At 47.1% G+C, this 21,190-nt stretch overlaps 1 protein-coding gene across 14 annotated transcripts in view; it reads right to left on the reverse strand.

Annotated features, from left to right (window-relative positions):
* gria4a (glutamate receptor, ionotropic, AMPA 4a) overlaps positions 1–21,190 on the reverse strand; it is an 85,239-nt gene that overhangs the window by 26,839 nt on the left and 37,210 nt on the right. For all 14 annotated transcript variants that reach the window (XM_057050675.1, XM_057050676.1, XM_057050681.1 and 11 more), the window contains 5 exons: positions 20,613–20,666; positions 20,054–20,212; positions 8,702–8,869; positions 7,794–7,898; positions 7,494–7,604 (listed from right to left, as the gene is read on the reverse strand). In XM_057050675.1, coding sequence (XP_056906655.1) covers positions 7,494–7,604; positions 7,794–7,898; positions 8,702–8,869; positions 20,054–20,212; positions 20,613–20,666 — 597 coding nt within the window. The remainder of the gene's footprint in view (positions 1–7,493; positions 7,605–7,793; positions 7,899–8,701; positions 8,870–20,053; positions 20,213–20,612; positions 20,667–21,190) is intronic.

Here is a 21,190-nt window from a genome sequence, read left to right on the forward strand (position 1 = left end):
AGGGGGCAGAGAGAGAGAGAGAGAAACTCTTGGGTGCATCAGCAGAATATGAGGTGCTCTTCTCTGCCTGCAATCCATCTGAATCCTAATCTATTAAAATGCCACAGAAACAACCTTAATCACAGATTAATCTAATCAAACAGCCCTTTCTAATATCTAATTCTATTATATCTACTATCTCATCAAGCTATGAAGCAGCTTGTGATTGTATTGATACAATGTATTGAACAATGAAATTACAACAGAAACGCTCCTCACACTGAAAAGGTAACATGGAGGGAATCTCGTGCACTGACGGAGGTGAACATCTCAGAGACAGTCTGGGGTCAGAGTCCCTTTCATTCTTTAGTGATTCAGTTTCAACCACAATGGCAGTAACTGCTAGAAGCATTCATATTGATTCTCTTTGAAAACCAAAACCAATAATTAATAGAATTTTTTAAAAAGAATTAACTCAATTCTTATTTATTAATTAATGGAAAAAATTAGAACTACACAGAAAACACAAATTTTGAACACTTACATATCTTCCAACTCAATTATCATGTGTGATAGAGCAGAAATTAGTCATTTTCATTTGAGTCTAATTTTCCCCAGAACATTTGATCTCCTATGTCATCATTTACACATCAGAAATTTCTTTATGTAATGTCATAACATTCAAGTGTGATGCTCTGGACTTGTTTCAAAGGTTACTGTTAGGAGTCCCAATTGTTTTCCCTCTCCTCCTCCTCCCCTTCTGTGTCTTCTCTGTTTCCCTTGTTTGTCTGTTTTCAGGCTGGGCAGAGCGGTTTCCTGCCTCTCCCCCATTGGGCGAGCAAGGCACACCTGAAACCGATCTTCTGTCCTTATCCACACCTGCCGTTCTCTCTCTCTCTCTGATTCGTTATGTACCCTGTGGTACAGCCTGGCTCCTAAGACTCTATTTGCAAGTTTGTTTCTTTGAACCTGTTACCTGTCTGGATCTAATCATTCGTCTTTCCCGCAGATCGTCTCTCAGGTGCCTGCTCACGCTGCTCAGCCTGCTCCGGTTTGACTGTGTTTGTCTATCACCTGCACCCTCTGGCTCTGTTTTAGCCTTGGACCTCAGTAAAACTTGTTTTCAACCTCATCCTATTGTGTGGGTCTGCATTTGGGGTCTTGATTAGTGTCCGCAGTTCGTAACCGAACCAATCTGCCAGCAAATGGACCCCGTGGACACACGGCATGCTGTATCCCACCAGGGAGCCTTACTGGGGCAGCACGGACAGCTGTTGCAAGACTTGGTGGAGAACAACACTCAGGTGGCCCAGGCAATGGTGGACCTATTGCAACAGGTCGCGCTCCTTGCGGACTCTGTTCTGCAATCAACCGGTCCCTTGGCCAGCACCAACGACACCTCTCCGCGGATCCCCAGTTCCCATATCTGTGACCCGGAACTGTACCGGGGGACCTGGAAAAGTGTTGGGGATTCCTAGTTCAGTGCCTGTTAGTTTTCGTCAGAAGGCCCAGTTGTGTCCCAGTGACTTCTCCAAGGTGTCATATCTAGTGGGTCTTCTACGGGGCAAGGCGCTGGTGTGGGCACAGGTGCTCAGCCTGGAAGCCATGTCTTTTGCTGAGTTGGAGAGCCTAAAAGCAGTTTTTGACCACCCAGACCACTCCGGGGACACGTCTATGCGCCTGCTATCCCTCCGCCAGGGAGACGGCTTGGTAGCGGACTTCTTGGTGGAATTCTGGACCTTGGCGGCAGACTCAGGGTGGAACGAGTCAGCGCTTCGGGGAGTGTTCCTGCAAGGCCTAAGCGAGGAATCTCAGGATCTGCATTCCCTCATCTCACTGGCCATTTCATTGGACAACCGTCTGAGGGCGAGACGCCAGGGGCGAGCCTCCTGCACTCCGAGTCATTCGCCCGCACCGTCCTCGACCTCAGTTCTGTTCCCTGCTCATTTGGGGCCTCCCAGTCCAGTTCAGGGGGCCCACAGTGCGCTGACCGCTGCAGAGCAGCCTATGCAGCTTGGGCATGCCAGGCTGACGTCAGCGACGCGTCACCGCAGGATCGGAGCGGGTGAGTGTCTGTACTGCGGCAAAGCAGGTCATTTCATTGCTGCTTGCCCAGTTTGACCAAAACGGGCGGGCCCGCCAGAAGCCAGGTCCGTACAAACCCCCGTCTTTGGATCAACTCCTGTTGTCGGTCTCATGTGTTGGAGGTCGAGCTCTTCCTCTCCAGGCCCTGGTTGATTCTGGAGCCCAGAACAGTTTTCTGGACCAGGAATTGGTGGTGCAAGTGGACTGCGGGTTGGAACCCCTACCCTCTCCTTACACTGCTACAGTCTTGGATGGCAGGGTCATCGCCCGGGTCAGTCACAGGACAATGCCTGTCACGCTGATCACCTCTGGAAACCATTCGGAAACCAATCTCTTTCTTGGTGATGCCAGCTTCAAGTACTCCAATGGTTCTGGGTTATCCCTTGTTGCGCCGCCATAACCCGCAGGTTGACTGGATGCATGGCAAAGTGGCAAGCTGGAGTTGTCAGTGTCACTCTCTCTGCCTGAAATCAGCGCTGGCCCCACGGAGTGAGTTTGGCCATTCCATGCTCCCCACTGGCACCCCCCGACCTTTCTGGGGTGCCCGACCTGTACCACAACCATGGTGAGGTGTTCAGCAAGGACAAGGCACTCTCCTTGCTCCCCCCACTGGCCTGGGTCCAAGAACCGTAAGTCTGATGCCCTCTCTCGTAAGTTCCCATCGAACCACAGCCCTTCAACCCCAGTCACCATCCTGCCTGAGGAGCGCGTAATAGGGAGGCTCCAACGGCAGGTGGAAGAGTTGGTTAAAGAAGCCCAGCAGCACCATCCTGACCCAGGTACTGGCCCAAGTAACCATCTGTTTGTTCCGGACCCTGTCCGCTCCCAGGTGCCGCTGTGGGGACATTCCTCCTGGTCTTCGTGCCACCCCAGCGCCAATCGGACCATCTCCTTCCTTCGGTGCTTATTTTGGTGGCCAACCTTGAAGGAGGCACGGGAATTCGTGGCTGCGTGCGAGGTCTGTGCACGGGACAAGGCAACCAGGTCGGCCCGGAAGCACGCCCAGGACACCAGCCGACATTCAGCCAACTGCCACCGCCAAACGGGCACTTCTTATCAGTCGGGTCAGTTGGTCTGGTTATCCACCCAAAACATCCCACTGGCAACCAGGTCCTGCAAGGTCACACCCTCGCTTCATTGATCCTTTTCCCATCAAGGACATTATAAACCCCTCTGCCGTTCGGCTGACCTTGCCGAAATCTATGAGCAGTCATCCCACCTTCCATGTGTTTCAGCTCAAGCCCGTGTCCACCAGCCCGCTGTCCCCTCCTTCCGAACCCCCACCTCCCCCCCGACTCATCGCTGATCAGCCCGCCCATACGGTGCGGCGCCTTTTGGATGTCTAACGCAGGGGTCGGGGCCTGCAGTATCTGGTGGACTGGGAGGGTTATGGTCTGGAGGAGTGCTCCTGGGTGCCCCGGTCATCCATATTGGACCCGGACCTCATCGCTCAGTTCCACCGGGACAACCCTGACAAGCCGGGTCACCTAGAGGCTCCCGTTGAGGGGGTACTCTTAGAGTGTTTTCCCTCTCCTCCTTCCCTTCTGTGTCTTGTCTGTTTTCAGGCTGGGCGGAGCAGGTCCTGCCTCTCCCCCGTTGGGCGAGCAAGGCGGACCTGAAGCCGATCTTCTGTCATTATCCACACCTGCCGTTCTCCTTAACAGCCTGTTCTCTCCACTCTTCGCTGATTCGTTGTGTACCCCCCGTGGTACAGCCTGGCTCCTAAGACTCTATTTGCCATTTTGTTTCTTTGAACCTGTTACCTGTCTGGATCTAATCGTTCGTCTTTCCCGCAGATCATCTCTCAGGTGCTTGCTCTTGCCGCCCAGCCTGCTCTGGTTTGACCGTGTTTGTCTATCACCTGCACCCTCTGGCTCTGTTTTGGGCTTGGACCTCAGTAAAACTTGTTTTCAACCTCATCCTACCGCGTGTGTGTGTGTGTGTCTGCATTTGGGGTCTTGATTCGTGTCCACAGTTTGTAAGAGTTACAGGGTTGCAGATCACAGCTGACTTGTGTTCAGTTGGAAACTACATTGATGACAAAGATTCAAGACCTTCTCCAGGTAAGCACAGGCCTGGTGAGTGCAGGCATTCTGTTGCACACCTGCTTTATTACAGGAAGAAATGAGAGTGAGAGGAAGAGTTGTGAGATTTAAAGAAAATTAAGGGGGGGTAGACTACAAGATTATGAGGGGAGGGAACAGCAACAGGCTGTAAGCAACTATGATGAAGCAAATGGCTGCAGCTGGTAATGTAAATCATCCCGCACTGGGGCCACGGAGGCAGAGAGGGCCCTCACCTGTCGTCAACTGTCCCAATCAAGTTAGTCCCACCCCTCAATCAGCGAGGCTATCACATCATGACTTAGCCACGAGCATGTTGAGCCGCCTTCTGCCCGATCAAGCAGCTGCTTAGTCACTGCTGGCTTCTGTCGCTCTTGGAGTCGGCCTTTATTAATGCAATTAGGAGACATAATCACTCAGCCCATCAGCTACTGGACACACTGAGTCACAATCAGCCCATTGTTACTCAATTACAAGAGCAGAAGAAAGTGCAAGGCTTCTGTCTATTCAGGTTCACAAATGAAAGCAAATTCTCAGTACATATTTGCATGTGCAACAGCTGCAATGTTTCCTGGAAGGGCAGATTTAGTGACCACTTTAAGTGATATAATTAACTCTGAGGCCTTTTAGGGGAAATGGTCTCCTCTCCTCTCCTCCTAATCAAGTAGACTAGTGATGCCATTTCTTGTGTAGTTTTTCTGCCACCCCCCCCCCCCTGAATTCATCTTCAGGTATTGCCGCCTTCAGAGCTGCATACTGACCCACTCAACTTGCACCTTATTTTTCAGGTTACGAAGCGTCTCAACAGGAAAATATTTCCTCTTGTTATGAAGGAAATTTCAGGATACGAAGGTCAAAAATACGCTACCGCTGCTACTCGCAGCTCGCGGAGTTTAGCGAACACAAATTTGCTTGTAGCTGCTCTGCCATTGGCTATCGCCTAGCATTTTCCTGTCATCCCATTGGCTAGAAGGGACGTCAATATGTACAAGTTTGTGTGTATCCCAGCGTCGCCTTCGTTTAACTTTTTTTTTTATTGTGGGTGTTCGTATGTTTGTCCATTAGATGGCGGTGTTACCACAAGTGTCAACGTTCGGAGCTAGTAATGACGGCTAATGTAAGATTAGCCTGAAATAAAGTTCATTTTGTTCCTGGAGAAGCCTTGCACTGAATTCCTACATTTATTGTGCGGTAATCTAATTGTAACATGTATTTGTTACATGTTTTGATGCATTTTTATGATTTATAAAAAAAATTATATCCGAATTTTTGGGGGCTTGGAACGGATTAGGGCATTTACATGGAAAACGCGTCTCTAGTTTTCAGGTTACGAAGCAACTTCTGGAACGAATTACATTCGTAAGTAGAGGTCCCACTGTGCTTCTGTATGTATTATATGTACAGTATGTAGGAATCGTATTGCATGATCTATGCCTATTCTCTCCTCTACCTCTCCTCTCCTCTCCTACCTACTCTCTCCTCTACCTGTCCCCCCCCTTTCTCCTCTCTCTACCCAGCCGGCCATCAGCAGGAGGGTCCCCCTACATGAGCCTGGTCCTGCTCAAGGTTTCTTCCTGTTAAAGGGGAGTTTTTCCTTGCTTGTTTGGGGTTAGGCCCTGGGATTCTGGAAAGCGCTTAGAAACAATTTTGATTGTAAAAGACACTATATAAATAAAAATTGATTGATTGATTGATGTAGCATGAACATGAAGGCCAGAGCATGGTTTCAGCTGGGACACAAGAACATCACTGAACAGCACAAGTGGGTCAACGTCCTGAGCTTTTGCGGCATGAGGACACATAATGAGCCACAGGAAGCAAGCACAAAGAATTAGCATGTATTCTGTAGTATTTCTGTGGTGGACAGAGTGGACAACACTGGCGGGCTTGTCTACTGGTCCAGTAAATTCATGTCACTGTGTCACAGAGTCTTACTAAGGACTTTAGCCAGGAGGGGAAGACATTCTGCCTCCTGTGTTCAGTCCCACTGTTGCTAAGAGGGAAATCCCTCATGAAATCAGCACATTTTTCAAACCCTGCAAGTAGAGAAAATATTCTCATTTGGCCTAAATCCACTTCAAGAAAAACAGAACGTGGTCAACGTAAAAGGATGAAAGACCATCTGTCTTCCCTCTGTTGTCCCCAAGGGTTTGCATCTCAGGTGAGTCTGTAATTCAGTCAAATGTTAAGTGTGCAATTATGACATGAGAAGAGAGGCTTCCTCATCATCAGAGTCTGCCAACAGAAGGAAGCAGCTGAGCTAATGTTAGCCTGGCCTGCTGAGGTCACCATGCATAGGAGGTAGGAGGCGTCAAGGTTAGGGTGACAGCATGAACGGATGGGACAGAAGATGCTGATTTTGGGCAACCTTGCTCAACACCTTCCTGCCGCACCTTTCACCACCTCTGACCACTGGGGCACCAAGGATTATGAATGGAAGACTTTTTTTTACTAATCTAAAGGGGTGACGACACAGCAGAACAGTTGAGCTGCGTCTCCAGTCACCAGCTCCACGTACGATCATCGGCCACAGACATTATTTATTCTGTTATTCTTTTAGACAAATATATACAGATATACACCCCTTCTGCACAGTTGAAAACACACACACACACACACACATGCACACACACACACACACACACATGCTCACAGGTGTGTGTGCTGTTTGGATGGAGATGGTGTAACAGTGGTCCGGAACATGTATGTGTCACAACACACACACAAGTACCACGACACAAATGTCTTGGACAAAACAGGCTCGCTTTGTTTGAGCTGAAAGTTGCAACCTGTGTGTTTTTTCATCTGCCAGCTACCTTATTCATGCCCATCTGCTATCTTTTGCGTCATTGTGGGATGTTTACCATAAAAAGTCTGCTGTGGGTTTGGTGGAAACACATGTAAGCAACAACGTACACGGTGCAGTTAGCTGCAGACAAAAAGATACATTTGAAATGTCACCCAGGGGGTGATTACATATTTTGCTACTAATAAGGCAATAAAAGCTCTTTCTGTTAAACATTCGTTATAAAGGATTTAAACATTTGACATTGTCAAATGATGTCCATTCTATAAAATAAATGTCTGAATGTGACGATATAATTTAGTAGAAAAAACTGGTAAGGAAGTATACAACTTCGGGTATTTCTTTTTGCCCAACAAACATGACATTGGTTATGTATTGAAAAATAAGCATTACTCTGACTTGACTTGTTCATAATGATCCTATAGTCCTCTTTGTTGTCCCGGTGAGACACAGGTTGATTTAATATTATGTTCATATGTCCATGCCCCCTATGTGACATAATACTCAGCGATTGCCGTTCTAAGCAAACATCAGAGTAGCCAGACAATAATGGTCGTTACCATTATTGTTGTCACAATAACTGTCCGATTCTCCATTGCCGAGCTGTCATTAGAAAGTCCGTTCTCATTGTGGACCAGCACAAGTTTGTCTATATCATTCCAGTAGCCGATCTGAAAAAAGAAGAAAGGAATAATGAAATACTTGTTAGGTCAGCTAATATAATGATGCATGCAAGTGTGTTTTCATTCAACAAGAGCAACATCAAACAGCATCACCTTGAAAGGATAATTACACTTATTAATGTTTGACCTCATCTTACATAATATCGGACCAGTTAAGTTGTTAATGTTTGGGTCTACCTTTCGCGGTCCATTGCTCTTCAGTTCAAACACATCCATGGTGTAGTTGACCCTCCGCCCGTAGTGGTCAAACTGAACGTTCCCGGTCAGTCCCTGAATGTGCACCTGCATTCATATAGAAAATAATGTTGACGACAATGGCAACAACATCAAGAGACATTAAAATTCTGGCATCATGAAGAAAGCAGCACGGTGATTCAAATGAAAAGCAACACATAGAAACCGTTTTCTTTACATTAATAATTGGTTAGAGAAATAAAGAGTGCCAGAGGGCAGCTGGAGGGGCTCCAGCCTTCCAGTATCTAGAAAAAGCAGCAGAGGCTGATGGATGGATGAATAAACAACTAAAACATTAAAGCAACTGTTCATTAACAATGAAATATTCCTGGGAGTCCGGAAGTGCTTATTAATTTGATTTACTGTCCACCTCTGACACATGATTGGAGAACATGTGCATCCCCTCAGGACCTTCCCCTTCCCTGAATGGATCCATGTGATCAACAACACAATCATCATTCAGGAATAAAGAAAGGTGCAAGACAAAGAGTCCGAAGCCTTTGTGTGACCTCTGTTCACAGATCCCAGACCAATCAAGCGTTCAAGGCGTGTAATCACACCACTGACGAAACAGAAGCCACACATCTAAGACAGCGTCTAGGGAGCCAGATACTCCATCAGATTCTCTGTCAATGTCTTTACAGGCTAGAGCTGTGGGGGCAAATAGGAAGTGTAAAGAGAATTGACTGGGAAGTAAATGTTAGTCATTGCAGTATTATAAAGGAAAAGGCGATTTAAAACAGCATTAGAACAGGAACAGCATCTGCTCGTATTGGCAGCTGTCTCATCGGGGCCTGAATGTGTTTTCCTGCTTGTGTTTTTCCTCATCTACACATTAAATTTTTGCCAACCTGTTTGAGCGCACGCTCCATATCTATCCCTTGGTTCCAGGGGGCAGCTGGATTGGCCAAACAGTCCCCAGCGTTGCCACGACGACTGATATCAATTTTTTGACGACGCAGCGTACGGAAGGCCTCAGCCATTACGAGGACACCATCGTAGGTTAGAGATGAGGTGTACTGAGGAAAGGATGAGACATGGAGAGAAAGAACCATGTATCAAACAGGACAAGAAAGACATCTTTGCAGGACCAAGTCCAAGAGAAAAGTCTGAAAGGTTTGAACTTGTATTTCAGGTTTGTCTTGATGCTTAAGAAAACTAGGCTGAGGTATAACTACATTAAGAAATCCATAAAAAGGCCTTTACAAGGTCTTCAGACGTTACAATCAGCTGTCACATTCAAGCAAGACCTTTGCTTGGTGGGATCTTCTTAAGCTCTGCTCAATACCTGTTATTGCTTTGAACCAATACTTCTTTTGTCAGCATTAACTATTCTGAAACAGCAAATGTTAACGTTGTAGAGCAGTTTCCCAATAACTAGAGCTTATGCAACCAGGTGATGCCTCCAAAGTCACAATTTGCTCATGTGCTTATTGACATTCCCCCTAAAGCCGACAGCAGCATGCTACAGTATTTTGTCTGAATTGTTATTATGACTTATTTTCATGCTACATGGCTGCACCATCCTCATATTTCATGTGCTTTGATTCATTCCACTGTAACCTTTACACATATCAGTCAACCTCCATCCATCCCACTGAAAATGTAACATTACCATAAACATGGCAGTTGGCAGTCTGGCTTCAAATAGTCCCTGCCTTTAGAATTATTTTATATCAGACTAAAAATCCTCCAAATTGAGCTTGCCAGGATAAAAAAAATGTGATTTTGGGCGACATTACAGGAACTTTGTTGGTGTTTCAAAAGGGAATTGGGGCCTAAGGCATGATGGGGAAAATGAATTGTTCCCTTAATATGATGCTTAGGTTGACAGATTATTTAATTCTAGGTGAAACCCATTAAGAGACAGCGACAACAGCTCAGCTGCAACAAACCCATCCCGCCTGCACAGAAAGAGCCTGTCAAACACACAGTGGGCCGCCTTCATATGGCGGTGCAGACCTGGGAGATATGAAGGCAGAGAAATGGTCCAAGCGACTCTGTGATGCTGGTGGTTATTTCTATTACATTCACCCTTAGATTCATACTTTAAAAAGAACATTTGTGACAACTGAACAACAGAAACCAAATCATGTGGAGGAGAACACAAATGGAGCATTAGGCACTCCACTGTTTCTTTTGTCAAGTCTGGGACAGGACAGGTCAAATATTTGGTTTTAGCACAGCAAAGCTGCAGGACAACCGATCCAAGACCTCAGCATAGATCTGCTGCTGAACACTTAGAGAAAGCAAACTCAGGGGTGGTTTTAGACTTCAGCTAAGTGCTGTCCTTAAATCCCTGGCCAGAGAACTTCTAAATACCATTATGTTGTGCCAAAAACATGTCACAGCCAACAACTAGGATCCAGGGATCCCTTTGTGTCAAATTCCAACAGGAAAACAACACCATCAATTATTGACATTCCATGTATCTGGTTGGCACGGTGATTTAAATATTCAGCACAAACACTGAACAAGCGTAATAGCCTGACAGCAAAAACAGCCCCAAGACATCAGACTGCAAGACTTCAATCCTTCTTCTGACCTACAAGGTCCTCAGAGGCCTAGCTCCATCCTACCTGGAGGAGCTAGTGACACCTTACCAGCCCAATAGACCGCTCCGCTCTCAGAACGCTGGTCTACTTGTCTACTGGTCTACTATCCCAGAGTCTCTAGGAGTAGAATGGGGGGCCGAGCATTTAGCTACCAGGCCCCCCTGCTATGGAACCAGCTCCCTGTCCAGGTATGGGAGGCTGACTCCATCTCTACTTTCAAGATTAGACTTAAAACCTACCTCTTTGAAAAGGCTTATCATCACTAATTCTGTAGTCTCAGTTACTATCATAGACAGACAAATTATCATACTTAGGGGGGTTGTCTAATCATTGGGTTAACATCTTAGTTATGCTGCTATAGGCTAAGGCTGCCGGGGTCCAGAAACATGATCACCTGACAGGCCTAAGTAACCCCACTTAAATGGTCTTCTCTTCTCTTCTCTTCTCTTCTCTTCTCTTCTCTTCTCTTCTCTTCTCTTCTCTTGTGTGAGAGCGGAGGAGCGAGCGAGCGAGTGGAAAACCGTGCGAAAGCGCTATTTTTCCTATTCTTTCTTGTGTGCGAGTGAATGCTAGATAATATAGTTTAATTTATTGTGGTGTTTGCAAGTATATATTAGTTTATCGAGTGTTTGTGTGAGTGTGTGGGGCGGCCGACCGCGTGCGGCCGTCATGGCGGCCAACGCCGGTTTAACCGGCTTGAGTCGGAAGCACGGAGTCAAGGTGGGTGCGGGCTCCGTGCTTAGTGTGGAGGAGGTGGCGCTGGCTGTGGGCCAAAAAATTGGCCACAGCTCAATCAAATCCGCCGCCCGCATGAATAGGGCGGTGGTGTTGTTCCTGGCCAAGGTGGAGCAGGTAAATATGTTGGTGGAGACGGGGATCACCGTGGGCGGACAGTTCGTCCAGGTAACTCCGCTAACACAGCCGGCGGCACGGATTACACTGTCCAATGTGCCGCCGTTCATTAGCGATGAGTTCCTGGTACGGGAGCTGTCTCGGCATGGGAAAGTGGTCTCTCCCATCCGCAAAATGTTGTCTGGCTGTAAGTCACCGCTGCTGAGACACGTAGTGTCTCACCGCAGGCAGGTGCACATGATCCTCAACAATAGGGCGGAGGAATTTAATTATCGTTTCATCGTTCGGGTAGACGATTTTGATTATACCCTTTTTGCAACTTCCTCCGCCCTCAAGTGCTTTAACTGTAATGAGGAGGGTCATCTCGCCAGGGCTTGTCCGAGCCGCGTGGCCTCGGACGCGCAGGCGGCGGAACCCGCCGCTACCGCGCCCGTGGCGCCTCCGGCCCCGCGGCCCGTTCCGCCGGCGAGGCGTCGGTGGCTCAGCGCGGAGGGAAGCTCCGCTGCCCCGGACGGAGCGACAGCAGAGTCGCAGATGGAGGAGAAGCGGGACGAGTGTGTGCGTGAGAGTGAGGTGAGTGGAGAGAGCGAGATTGTGGAGATGGTGGTAGAAATGAATGGTGAGAGTGGTGAATCAGGGGGGAAGGTGGATTTAACTGGGGAGGTGTGTGATCTGAGTGGTGTGATGAGTGAGGTGGTGTGTGATTCAAATGAACTGGGGGGAAAAGGTGAGGTGATGGGTGAAACAGTTTAACTGGGTGAGACAGGAGAGACTGGAGACAGGATCCAGACGGGTGAGCAGGGTACAGTGGGTCAGGTGATGGGTGGACTCGATGGGCCAGGGATAGTGGCTGGTGAACGGGGTGAAGGAGAAGTTAGCACAGGTGAACGGGGTGAAGGAGAAGTTAGCACAGGTGAGCGGGGTGAGGGAGCAGTGAGCACAGGTGAGCGGGGTGAGGGAGGAGTGAGCACAGGTGAGTGGGGTGAGGGAGGAGTGAGCACAGGTGAGCGTGGTGAGGAAGCAGTGAGTGCAGGTGAGGGCACGAGTGGCGCATCCGAGTGGTGGCTTGTTCCCGCAAGGAAGCGGAACAAGCAGAAAAGCGCCATGAAGGACAAGGGGGGCAAGACAGGAAGGCTGGAGGAGACAGTAGCAGACACAGACACCAGCGACTGCGAGTCGATGTCGGACGGCAGCGAACTGTCCGGCACAACGCCAGACGGGCAGGATTTTGACCTGTACCCCCCAGGCTTGTTTAAAAAGTTCCTCACCCAGACCAAGGGCATGAAAGGCCTTGATCTGGGAACATATTTTCCTGACCGGCTCTGCTTTATCCGGTTAGCGAGCTTTTTAATTAGGAATAAGGCAACGTCAGGCCTCACCGACCCCGAAATGTATAGGCTCAGGAAGCACATGGGCAAAGCAAGAAAACAGCTAAATTGAAAAATATTTTGCCATGGTTTCTTGTACTTATTTTTCACTGTCTGTGATTTTTATCTTTCCCCTTGGCATGAACATATTCAAAATGGGAACGTTGAATGTCAACGGAGCCAGGGACGCAAAAAAACGGGCACTAGTGTTCGACACAGCAAAAAGAAAACGCATTGATGTCCTGTTCCTCCAGGAGACCCACAGCGACTGCGGCATAGAAGCGGACTGGGAGAAGGAGTGGGAAGGACAGGTGCTGCTGAGCCACAACACCACCCTCAGTGGTGGAGTGGGCCTCATTTTTTTCAAGGGGCTTCACTCCATCGTCCCTGGAGGTGGAGCATGTGGTGAGGGGACGGTGTTTGATGGTGAAAGCGCGCCTCCAAAACCACTCCTTGGTTTTTATTAATATTTATGCTCCCACCAACGGTACAGAGAGGAAGAGCTTTTTAGAAAAAGTTGGCACTGTTTTAAATGGTTGTGGGGATGATTTTTTATTCCTGGGTGGAGATTTTAATTGCACCGAGTCTTTTTTAGACCGCAACCATGCAGAGCCTCATCCAGCCTCGCAACATTGTCTGAGACAGCTGACCTATTCTCATGGCCTGGTGGATGTGTGGAGGAGGATGCACGCAGACAACAGGCAATACACTTGGTCCCGCATGAGTGAGGGTAGGATCTCCTCGGCCAGACTTGACCAATTTTATTGTTTTAAACATCATTTTAGTGTTTTTAGGAGCTGTAGAATCATGCCTGTCGGCTTTACAGATCACTCGTTGGTTTTAGGCGAAGTCGCCGTGAAGAACATTTTACCCAAGAGTGCATATTGGCATTTTAATTCCAGCTTAGCGCAAGACAACAGTTTTAGGGATGTTTTACGGCACTTCTGGTTGGGGTTTCGAGAGAGAAAGTCCGATTTTACGTGCCTAAGACAGTGGTGGGACCGTGGAAAAGTAGAGATGCAGCTCCTGTGCCAGCAGTATACTCTCAATGCCACGCAGGACACACGCAGGTCGATCAAAGACCTGGAGATGGAGATAGTGGAGCTAGAGGCGATTGGCAGCTCCACAGGAGATCGAGGGTGTGTTGAAACCCTCCAATCCAAAAAAATGGCCTTGGCCAGCCTGCTGGACAGTCAGGTACAGGGTGCACTGGTCAGGTCCCGGATTCAAGACCTCACTGAGATGGATGCTCCCTCTAGTTTCTTCTTTGGGCTGGAGAAAAAGCGTGGGCAGAGCCTAATAATCCATTCACTGCTTTCGAGCACAGGGCAGGAACTCGTGGAGCCGGGCCAGATAAGGCAGCGGGCGGTGGAGTTCTTTTCCTCCCTGTATGAGAGTGAGTATCGCAGGGATGACGGCCTGTTCCATGAGTTCTGCGGGGACCTTTCTCGGGTCTCTGAGGAGGCAAACTCGCAGCTGGACAGGCCGTTGCAACTCGATGAGCTCCACGCCGCCCTGCTCAGCATGAAGGGAAGGAAGTCTCCAGGTGTCGATGGGCTCACAGTAGAGTTCTTTAAAGCCTACTGGGACATTGTGGCCCACGACATGCTGGAGGTCTTTAATGAAAGCCTGGCCTCGGGTTCCCTGCCATTGTCCTGCAGGAGAGCGGTGGTCACCCTCCTGCCAAAAAAGGGCAACCTGCGGGAGATCAAGAACTGGCGCCCTGTGTCTCTACTGTGTGTGGATTATAGGATTCTGTCCAAGACCTTGGCCTCCAGGCTGAGGGAAGCTATGGAGCAGGTCATCCACTGGGACCAGACTTACTGTGTGCCCGGCAGGTCCATAGTAGATAATGTCCACCTAATTCGAGATGTTTTGGAAGTCTCCAGATCATTGGACGTTGATACTGGTCTCATTTCGCTAGACCAGGAAAAGGCTTTTGACCGGGTTGAACACCAGTTCCTCTGGAAGGTGATGGAGAGGTTTGGGTTCAGCCCTGGCTTTATAGCGATGATCCGCGTCCTGTACTGTGACATTGCGAGTATGCTGAAGTTTAATGGCAGTCTGTGTGCTCCCTTCAGAGTGCGTAGAGGCGTCCGGCAGGGATGTGCCCTCTCTGGAATGCTCTACGCTCTCTCCCTCGAACCCCTTCTCTCTAGGGTCCGTGCGAATGTGGATGGCCTGTTTTTACCGTCCTTTTACAGAAAAATTGTTTTATCTGCCTACGCAGATGATCTAATAGTAATGGTGCGCAGCCAGTGGGATGTAGATGTTTTATCTAATTTAACAGTTTTATTCAACCGCCTGTCCGCTGCCAGGGTCAACTGGCAGAAGAGTGAGGGCCTGGCCGTTGGCAGGTGGACAAATGGTCTGCCGGTCCTTCCCCAGGACCTTGCCTGGCGGAGGGACGGCCTAAAGTACCTCGGTGTTTTTATTGGAGATGAAGAAACTGAAAAGAAAAATTGGCTCGACACGTTGGAAAAGGTAGACGGAAAAATTCAAAAATGGAAATGGCTCCTCCCCCGCATGTCGTACAGAGGCAGAACTCTTGTCCTCAATAACCTGGTGGCCTCTGTGCTCTGGCACCAGCTCAGTTGCATGGAGCCACCCTCGGGGCTACTAGCACAACTGCAGACAAGAGTTCTGGCCTTCTTTTGGGACGGCATGCATTGGGTCCAGCAGGGGGTGTTGTACTTGCCCAGAGAGGAGGGAGGACAGGGCCTCATCCACCTGGCCAGCAGGACCGCCGCTTTTAGAATACAGTTTGTACAGAGGTTTTTAACAGGGCCGGCGGACCTAATGTGGAGAGATGTGGCCAGATGTGTCTTCAGACGGGTGAGTAACTTGGGGCTGGATGATGCTCTGTTTTTAACTGACTTTAAATTTGCAAAGTTAAATGGGCTACCTCCATTTTATCAGAGTGTTGTTAAGGCATGGGCCCTTGTAGTATCTGACCCGTTCTATGCAGGCTTTACATCTGTAAGGCCGTAATGTGTTTAACAGCCAGCCTAAGCACCATATTAGGACATGCTCCACATGTGTGTCCTGTGTCTTCTTCATTTATGTAAAAGGAGCTGCTAAAAGATGACACTGGAGCCTGTGGGCCCCTGGTTGTTCTCCATATGAGGATGTGTAGCATGAAGCATCTTCAAGTATTCCCTTTTTTGGTAATAACTGAACGCTATACCATTGGGTTGGCCATATTGTATAGCATGAGGTCATCAGTAAAGAATGTGTTTACTCGACTGTATAAGAAGGAGGTGACGATGAAGACACCTCGGAGTTCTTCACCATCGGGACCGCGAAACCTCCCTCGGACAATCTGCAGTGTTCGATTGATACCTGACTGTTCTCTCCAATAAACATCTTTGATAACCAAGTCGGTGTGTCTGCGAAGATTCCTTCCTCATCAACACATCTCGGCAACCACCAGGAGAAGATTCACAACACCCTTTTTAAAGTTGAGAAAAGAACCAGCTCTGAATCTCTGTATTGGCTGCTAAGGGAACCCACGGTGCACGGAGCCAGGCTGGATGTCTCGGCCGAAGCCCCGCCGAGGCTGACGGCTGCACTGTGGCGGACCTGGACCCTACTCCTCCAGCACGTAGTGGCCGTGGCAGGGCCAGACCTAACGGGTGCGGAGGCAGTGGGTTCCCTGTTAGGCATCTGCTCTACCCAGGCAGCTGAGGGGGTGCTTCGGTTATGGAGGAACAGACTCAGCACGAGAGAGAGGCGTATTCTTGAGGACTACGGCCAGGGGACCGAACCCGACAGCGAGGACCCCTTCCCGGAGATCAGGCTGGTTGCCCACCTCGGGAATCTAGACGGTCCTCTCCTCAGACCAGCAAAGACCTTCTCCCTGGTAGCAGTCGATAAGAAGACCCTATACAACGACTGTGTGAGGGTATTAAACAGGAGAGGACTGTCGAACAAGAGCACCAGCGTGTGGGCCGATCGACTGGGAGGGGATGGGGCCCGCCCCTGCTGGAGGGTCCTTTACAAGCCACCCCTGAAGAAAAGGACCGGGGACCTCCAGTGGAGGATCCTACATGGGGCTGTCGCCTTGAACGCTCTCCTCTCCAGAATGAACGCTGCTGTGTCGGACCAGTGCCCGTTTTGTTCCGGGCGAGAGACTGTGTTCCACGCGTACAGTGAGTGTGAGAGGCTCACTGTACTTTTTAATGTCATGAAGGGTGTTTTTAATGGTTTTAAGGAAACTTTTTCTATTAGAACTTTTATTTTTGGCGCAGGTTACAACTCAAAAGCCGCTCGCAACAAGTGGCAACTCCTGAATTTTATCTGTGGTGAGGCAAAAATGGCAATTTACGTCTCCAGGAAGAACAAAATTTCAAAAACTGGGGACAGTGAGGCCGCCTCTGTATGGCGCTGTAATGTCCGGTGCAGGCTGACGTTGGAGTTTGGGTTTTATAAAATGATGAACGACCTCGGCAAATTCCAGGACATATGGTGTCACAAAAATGTTTTATGCACTGTGACAGAGGATCTTTTGCACTTTGCACACCCCCTGGTGGGTTAAATTGTATTGTATTGTTGATTTATTTATTTATTTATCTATTTTTATTGTGGTTGGTGATATCATTACTATTATAACTATTGTTATTGTTATTATTATTATTATTGTTACGATTATTATTACTATTATTGTTGTTCTGTGGGTTTTCTAAACAGGGCGGTTTGTGGCCCTGTGTAAATTTGTGAATTAAAGTATTTTGTAAAAATCAAAATCTCTTCTCTTCTCTTCTCTCCTCTCCTCTCCTCTCCTCTCCTCTCCTCTCCTCTCCTCTCCTCTCCTCTCCTCCTCATCTTGTAGGCTAGTGATGTTATTTCTTGTGTAGTTTTTCTGCTTTCCCCCCTGCCCCCACTCTTCTGTATTCATCTACAGGTATCGCCGCCTTCAGAGCTGCATATTGACCTCCGACCCCGCTGACCCACTCAACCTGACCCTACCGGCAACCTACTTTACTAAATATAATGTATTTCTGTATGTACTCTGTGGAGTACGTGTGCCTATTCTCTCTTCTACCTCTGCTCTCGTCTCATCACGTCTCGTCTTGTCTAGTCTCATCTCGTCTCGTCTCCTCTCCTACCTATTCTCTCCTCTACCTGTCCTCCCCCTTCTCCTCTCTCTCTATCCATCTGGCCATCAGCTGGAGGGTCCCCCTACATGAGCCTGGTCTTGCTCAAGGTTTCTTCCTGTTAAAGGGGAGTTTTTCCTTGCCATTGTTGCTTGTCTGGGGTTAGGCCCTGGGATTCTGTAAAGCGCTTGGAAACAATTTTGATTGTAAAAGATGCTATATAAATAAAAACTGATTGAATTGAATTGAATGAATAAATAGGCCAGATTCTCCACACGCAGAAATATATTGGTCTTAGAAACTCCATCAGCTAACAGAGACACCAACATTGATGGTGATCACAATCACCGGCATCTTGGGTTTTAAAATTACTGTTAACGCGTGTGAACAAGTGCTGAGGCACGGGGATGTTTGGATGGGTGCTGTAAGGGTGCTAAAATGTGGGTTTGAGTCCTAGAAGAAATTTTACACATGAATATCATCATACAAGTGTTTAACTTTGCCTGGAGCTGCAGACTGTAACAAAGCTACTGAACTGGGCTTTTAAAAAGTACAGTGGGACCTCTACTTACGAATTTAATTTGTTCCAGAAGTTGCTTTGTAACCTGAAAACTACGTAGAGACGCGTTTTCCATGTAAATGCCCTAATCCGTTCCAAGCCGCCAAAAATTCTGACTTTTTTTTTTAATAAATCATAAAAATGCATCAAAACATGTAACAAATACATGTTACAATTAGATTACCGCACAACAAATGTAGGAATTCTCCATGGAACAAAATGAACTTTATTACAGGCTAATCTTACATTATCCGTCATTACTAGCAACGAACGTTAAGACTTGTGGTAACACCGCCATCTAATGGACAAACATACGAACACCCACAATAAATAAAAGTGAAATGAAGGCGACGCTGGGATACACACAAACTTGTACAGATTGACGTCCCTCCTAGCCAATGGGATGACAGGAAAATGCTAGGTGATAGCCAATGGCAGAGCAGTTACAAGAAAGTTTGTATTCCCTAAACTCCGCGAGCTGCGAGTAGCAGCGGTAGCGTATTTTTGACCTTCGTATCCTAAAATTTCCTTCGTAACAAGAGGAAATATTTTCCAGTTGAGACGGTTCGGAACCTGAAAAATTTGCATGTAGAGACGGTCGTAAGTAGAGGTCCCACTGTACCAACCTTTGCTGTCACTAAAGCTATACATTCCATACTATCCACATTAAAGCTGTAAAATTATTGGTAGATTTAAGCAGCGTCTTTTAAGCTCTTTTACAAAATAGTAACAATCTTTGTTCAGGTTAACCATCTGTTGCAATGGGGATCTTTATCTCAGCATGTTCCTGCTTCTGTCTGCCTCTCTCACAAACATGCATGCTAACCGCCCTCCATGCAAGAGTCTTCATTAAAATGGTTAATACTTTATTATACTTTCGTCATTTACTCATGAAAAATCATGAGATGATTCTGACCTTGAGTGTTAGCTAATTAACCTGGTCCATGGCTAAAAGCACACTGGCACCTTTTCAAAATAAAATGCAAATGCATGTTTATCAAAATGTGTTCTCATATATGAGGCAAATAAAGTTGTTTTTATGAGTCAGTCAGTCAGTCAGTCAGTCAGTCAGTCAGTCAGACAGTAAATGCAAAGGTCTAGTGGAACTTTTGCATCCCGCTGCCTTGTCAATACAGTTACGAGGCAGAACTGGATAACTGAGAGAGGAGCAACACATAAAAGGCCACAAAACAGTGAAGATGCATAAAGTAAGGTCAAAATTTAAAATCACAAAGGCAGGAACAAAACCATCTTTAGCTTATCGGACAGACATGACTAAGATCATTTCAGCCCGAACAACCTGCAAGCCTCATATTAACCTTGAGAGCAAATCCCTGAGTCATGCAGGGAATTATGCATGCGATCACTGTATAATCAGTTCACCAGACCTCTATACTCTCAATTTCTATACTCTGACCTCTATACTCTCAGTTTTTATACTCTGACCTTATACTCTATTTCTATACTCTGACCTCTATACTCTCAGTTTCTATGCTCTGACCTTATAATCTGACTAAGCAGCTCAACAAAATGCAGCACATCACACTCTGCAAGGTACCAACAAAAGCATGACACATTTATGAGCCAACTTCAAATACAGCTGAATTTAAGGTGTGGATGCACACGTTTCAAATTTTAATCTGTGCTGGTGATGTTTTCCAATGAAAAAACACAAAACAAACAAAAGGATTTACATGAAATTGAACATTAACATTAGTTGTAGCCCTTAAATAGTTGGAAGAGCATATGTTTAAGAATGGACCTGCACATCTACCTTGGGAGGGCTTTCTGATCCAGGGTACTCTCTTTGGTCCAGTTTGTTCCAGCGCTGCATTAGTTGTATAACTATGGGTCTGCCAAAGTCCACCAGCTGGAAACCTGTCACATTGGCTCCACCGTGCATAAACCTCTCCAAAGAAATGTCCTTGAAACCCTGATGAAGGTTTGCAGAAAAAGATAAGGAATCATCCAAGTTGTGAAAATCTGTGCACCTTCACTAACATCATATTCCTTAAAGTCTACCAGTAGCCTGATTATTTAAATCCCCTTTTTAAATGTTGAGTGGCCTCCAAAGCTGAGAGTGCAACTTCAAACAGGGTGACACAAAGTGGTGATGGAGAGGGATCCATTTGGGAGGTGGAGAGGAATCATGGATGAAGGTTAGGGAGTTGATGGATGCAAAAGCTTAAAGAGCTGGCGAAAAATTCAAATAACCTGAGGTTGCAGCCGTATTTAGTGATTCTTATTGTTCACGCCTGCAAACACATAATCACAGTATATCCAGGATGCTTGAGACACGTTCTGAAAAACACAAAGCAACAGAGACGTCTTACCAGATTTGCTATGATGTAATGGTAACCTTTCACATGCTTCCCCACGCTGACAGCCTGGATGGAAATGAAAGAGAAGCATTTATTTAAGACAACATAATCTTAATTTGGTTTTTGGACAGATTTCAAATAAAAGCCTCTCTGTGGGGCTCTCAGGCTAAACTTTCATGTGGAGATTAGAAAGAAGCACTTCCTCTTTCTGTGGATCAAAATGGTCTTTAAACACATTTGTTCCCCTAAGGACCACCGTGGACAAGTGCATTTTCACTAGAGCATTATATGTGACACCATATGGCCACAAAGAAGTGGAAAAGAAATCTTAACAAACATTGTTAACTCTACAACACACTCACGTACTGCTGTGCCAGTAAATGCTCTCTATAGCACAAGATGCATTTGTAAGGATCTGCTTAAAGCTAACGCTAAACTAATTGTGTCTCCTGCTAATTGAAGGAAAGATGCAAAACAGGACGAAAGACATTAGAAACATAATTTCTCCATGTCAAACTTTTTTTCCATTACATTAATCTCAGAACACATCATTATTTCCAGTAACTCTTTAGATGACTGGACCTGCTGCT

This window comes from Takifugu flavidus, chromosome 12, assembly GCF_003711565.1.
Source record: "Takifugu flavidus isolate HTHZ2018 chromosome 12, ASM371156v2, whole genome shotgun sequence".
NCBI lineage: Eukaryota > Metazoa > Chordata > Actinopteri > Tetraodontiformes > Tetraodontidae > Takifugu > Takifugu flavidus.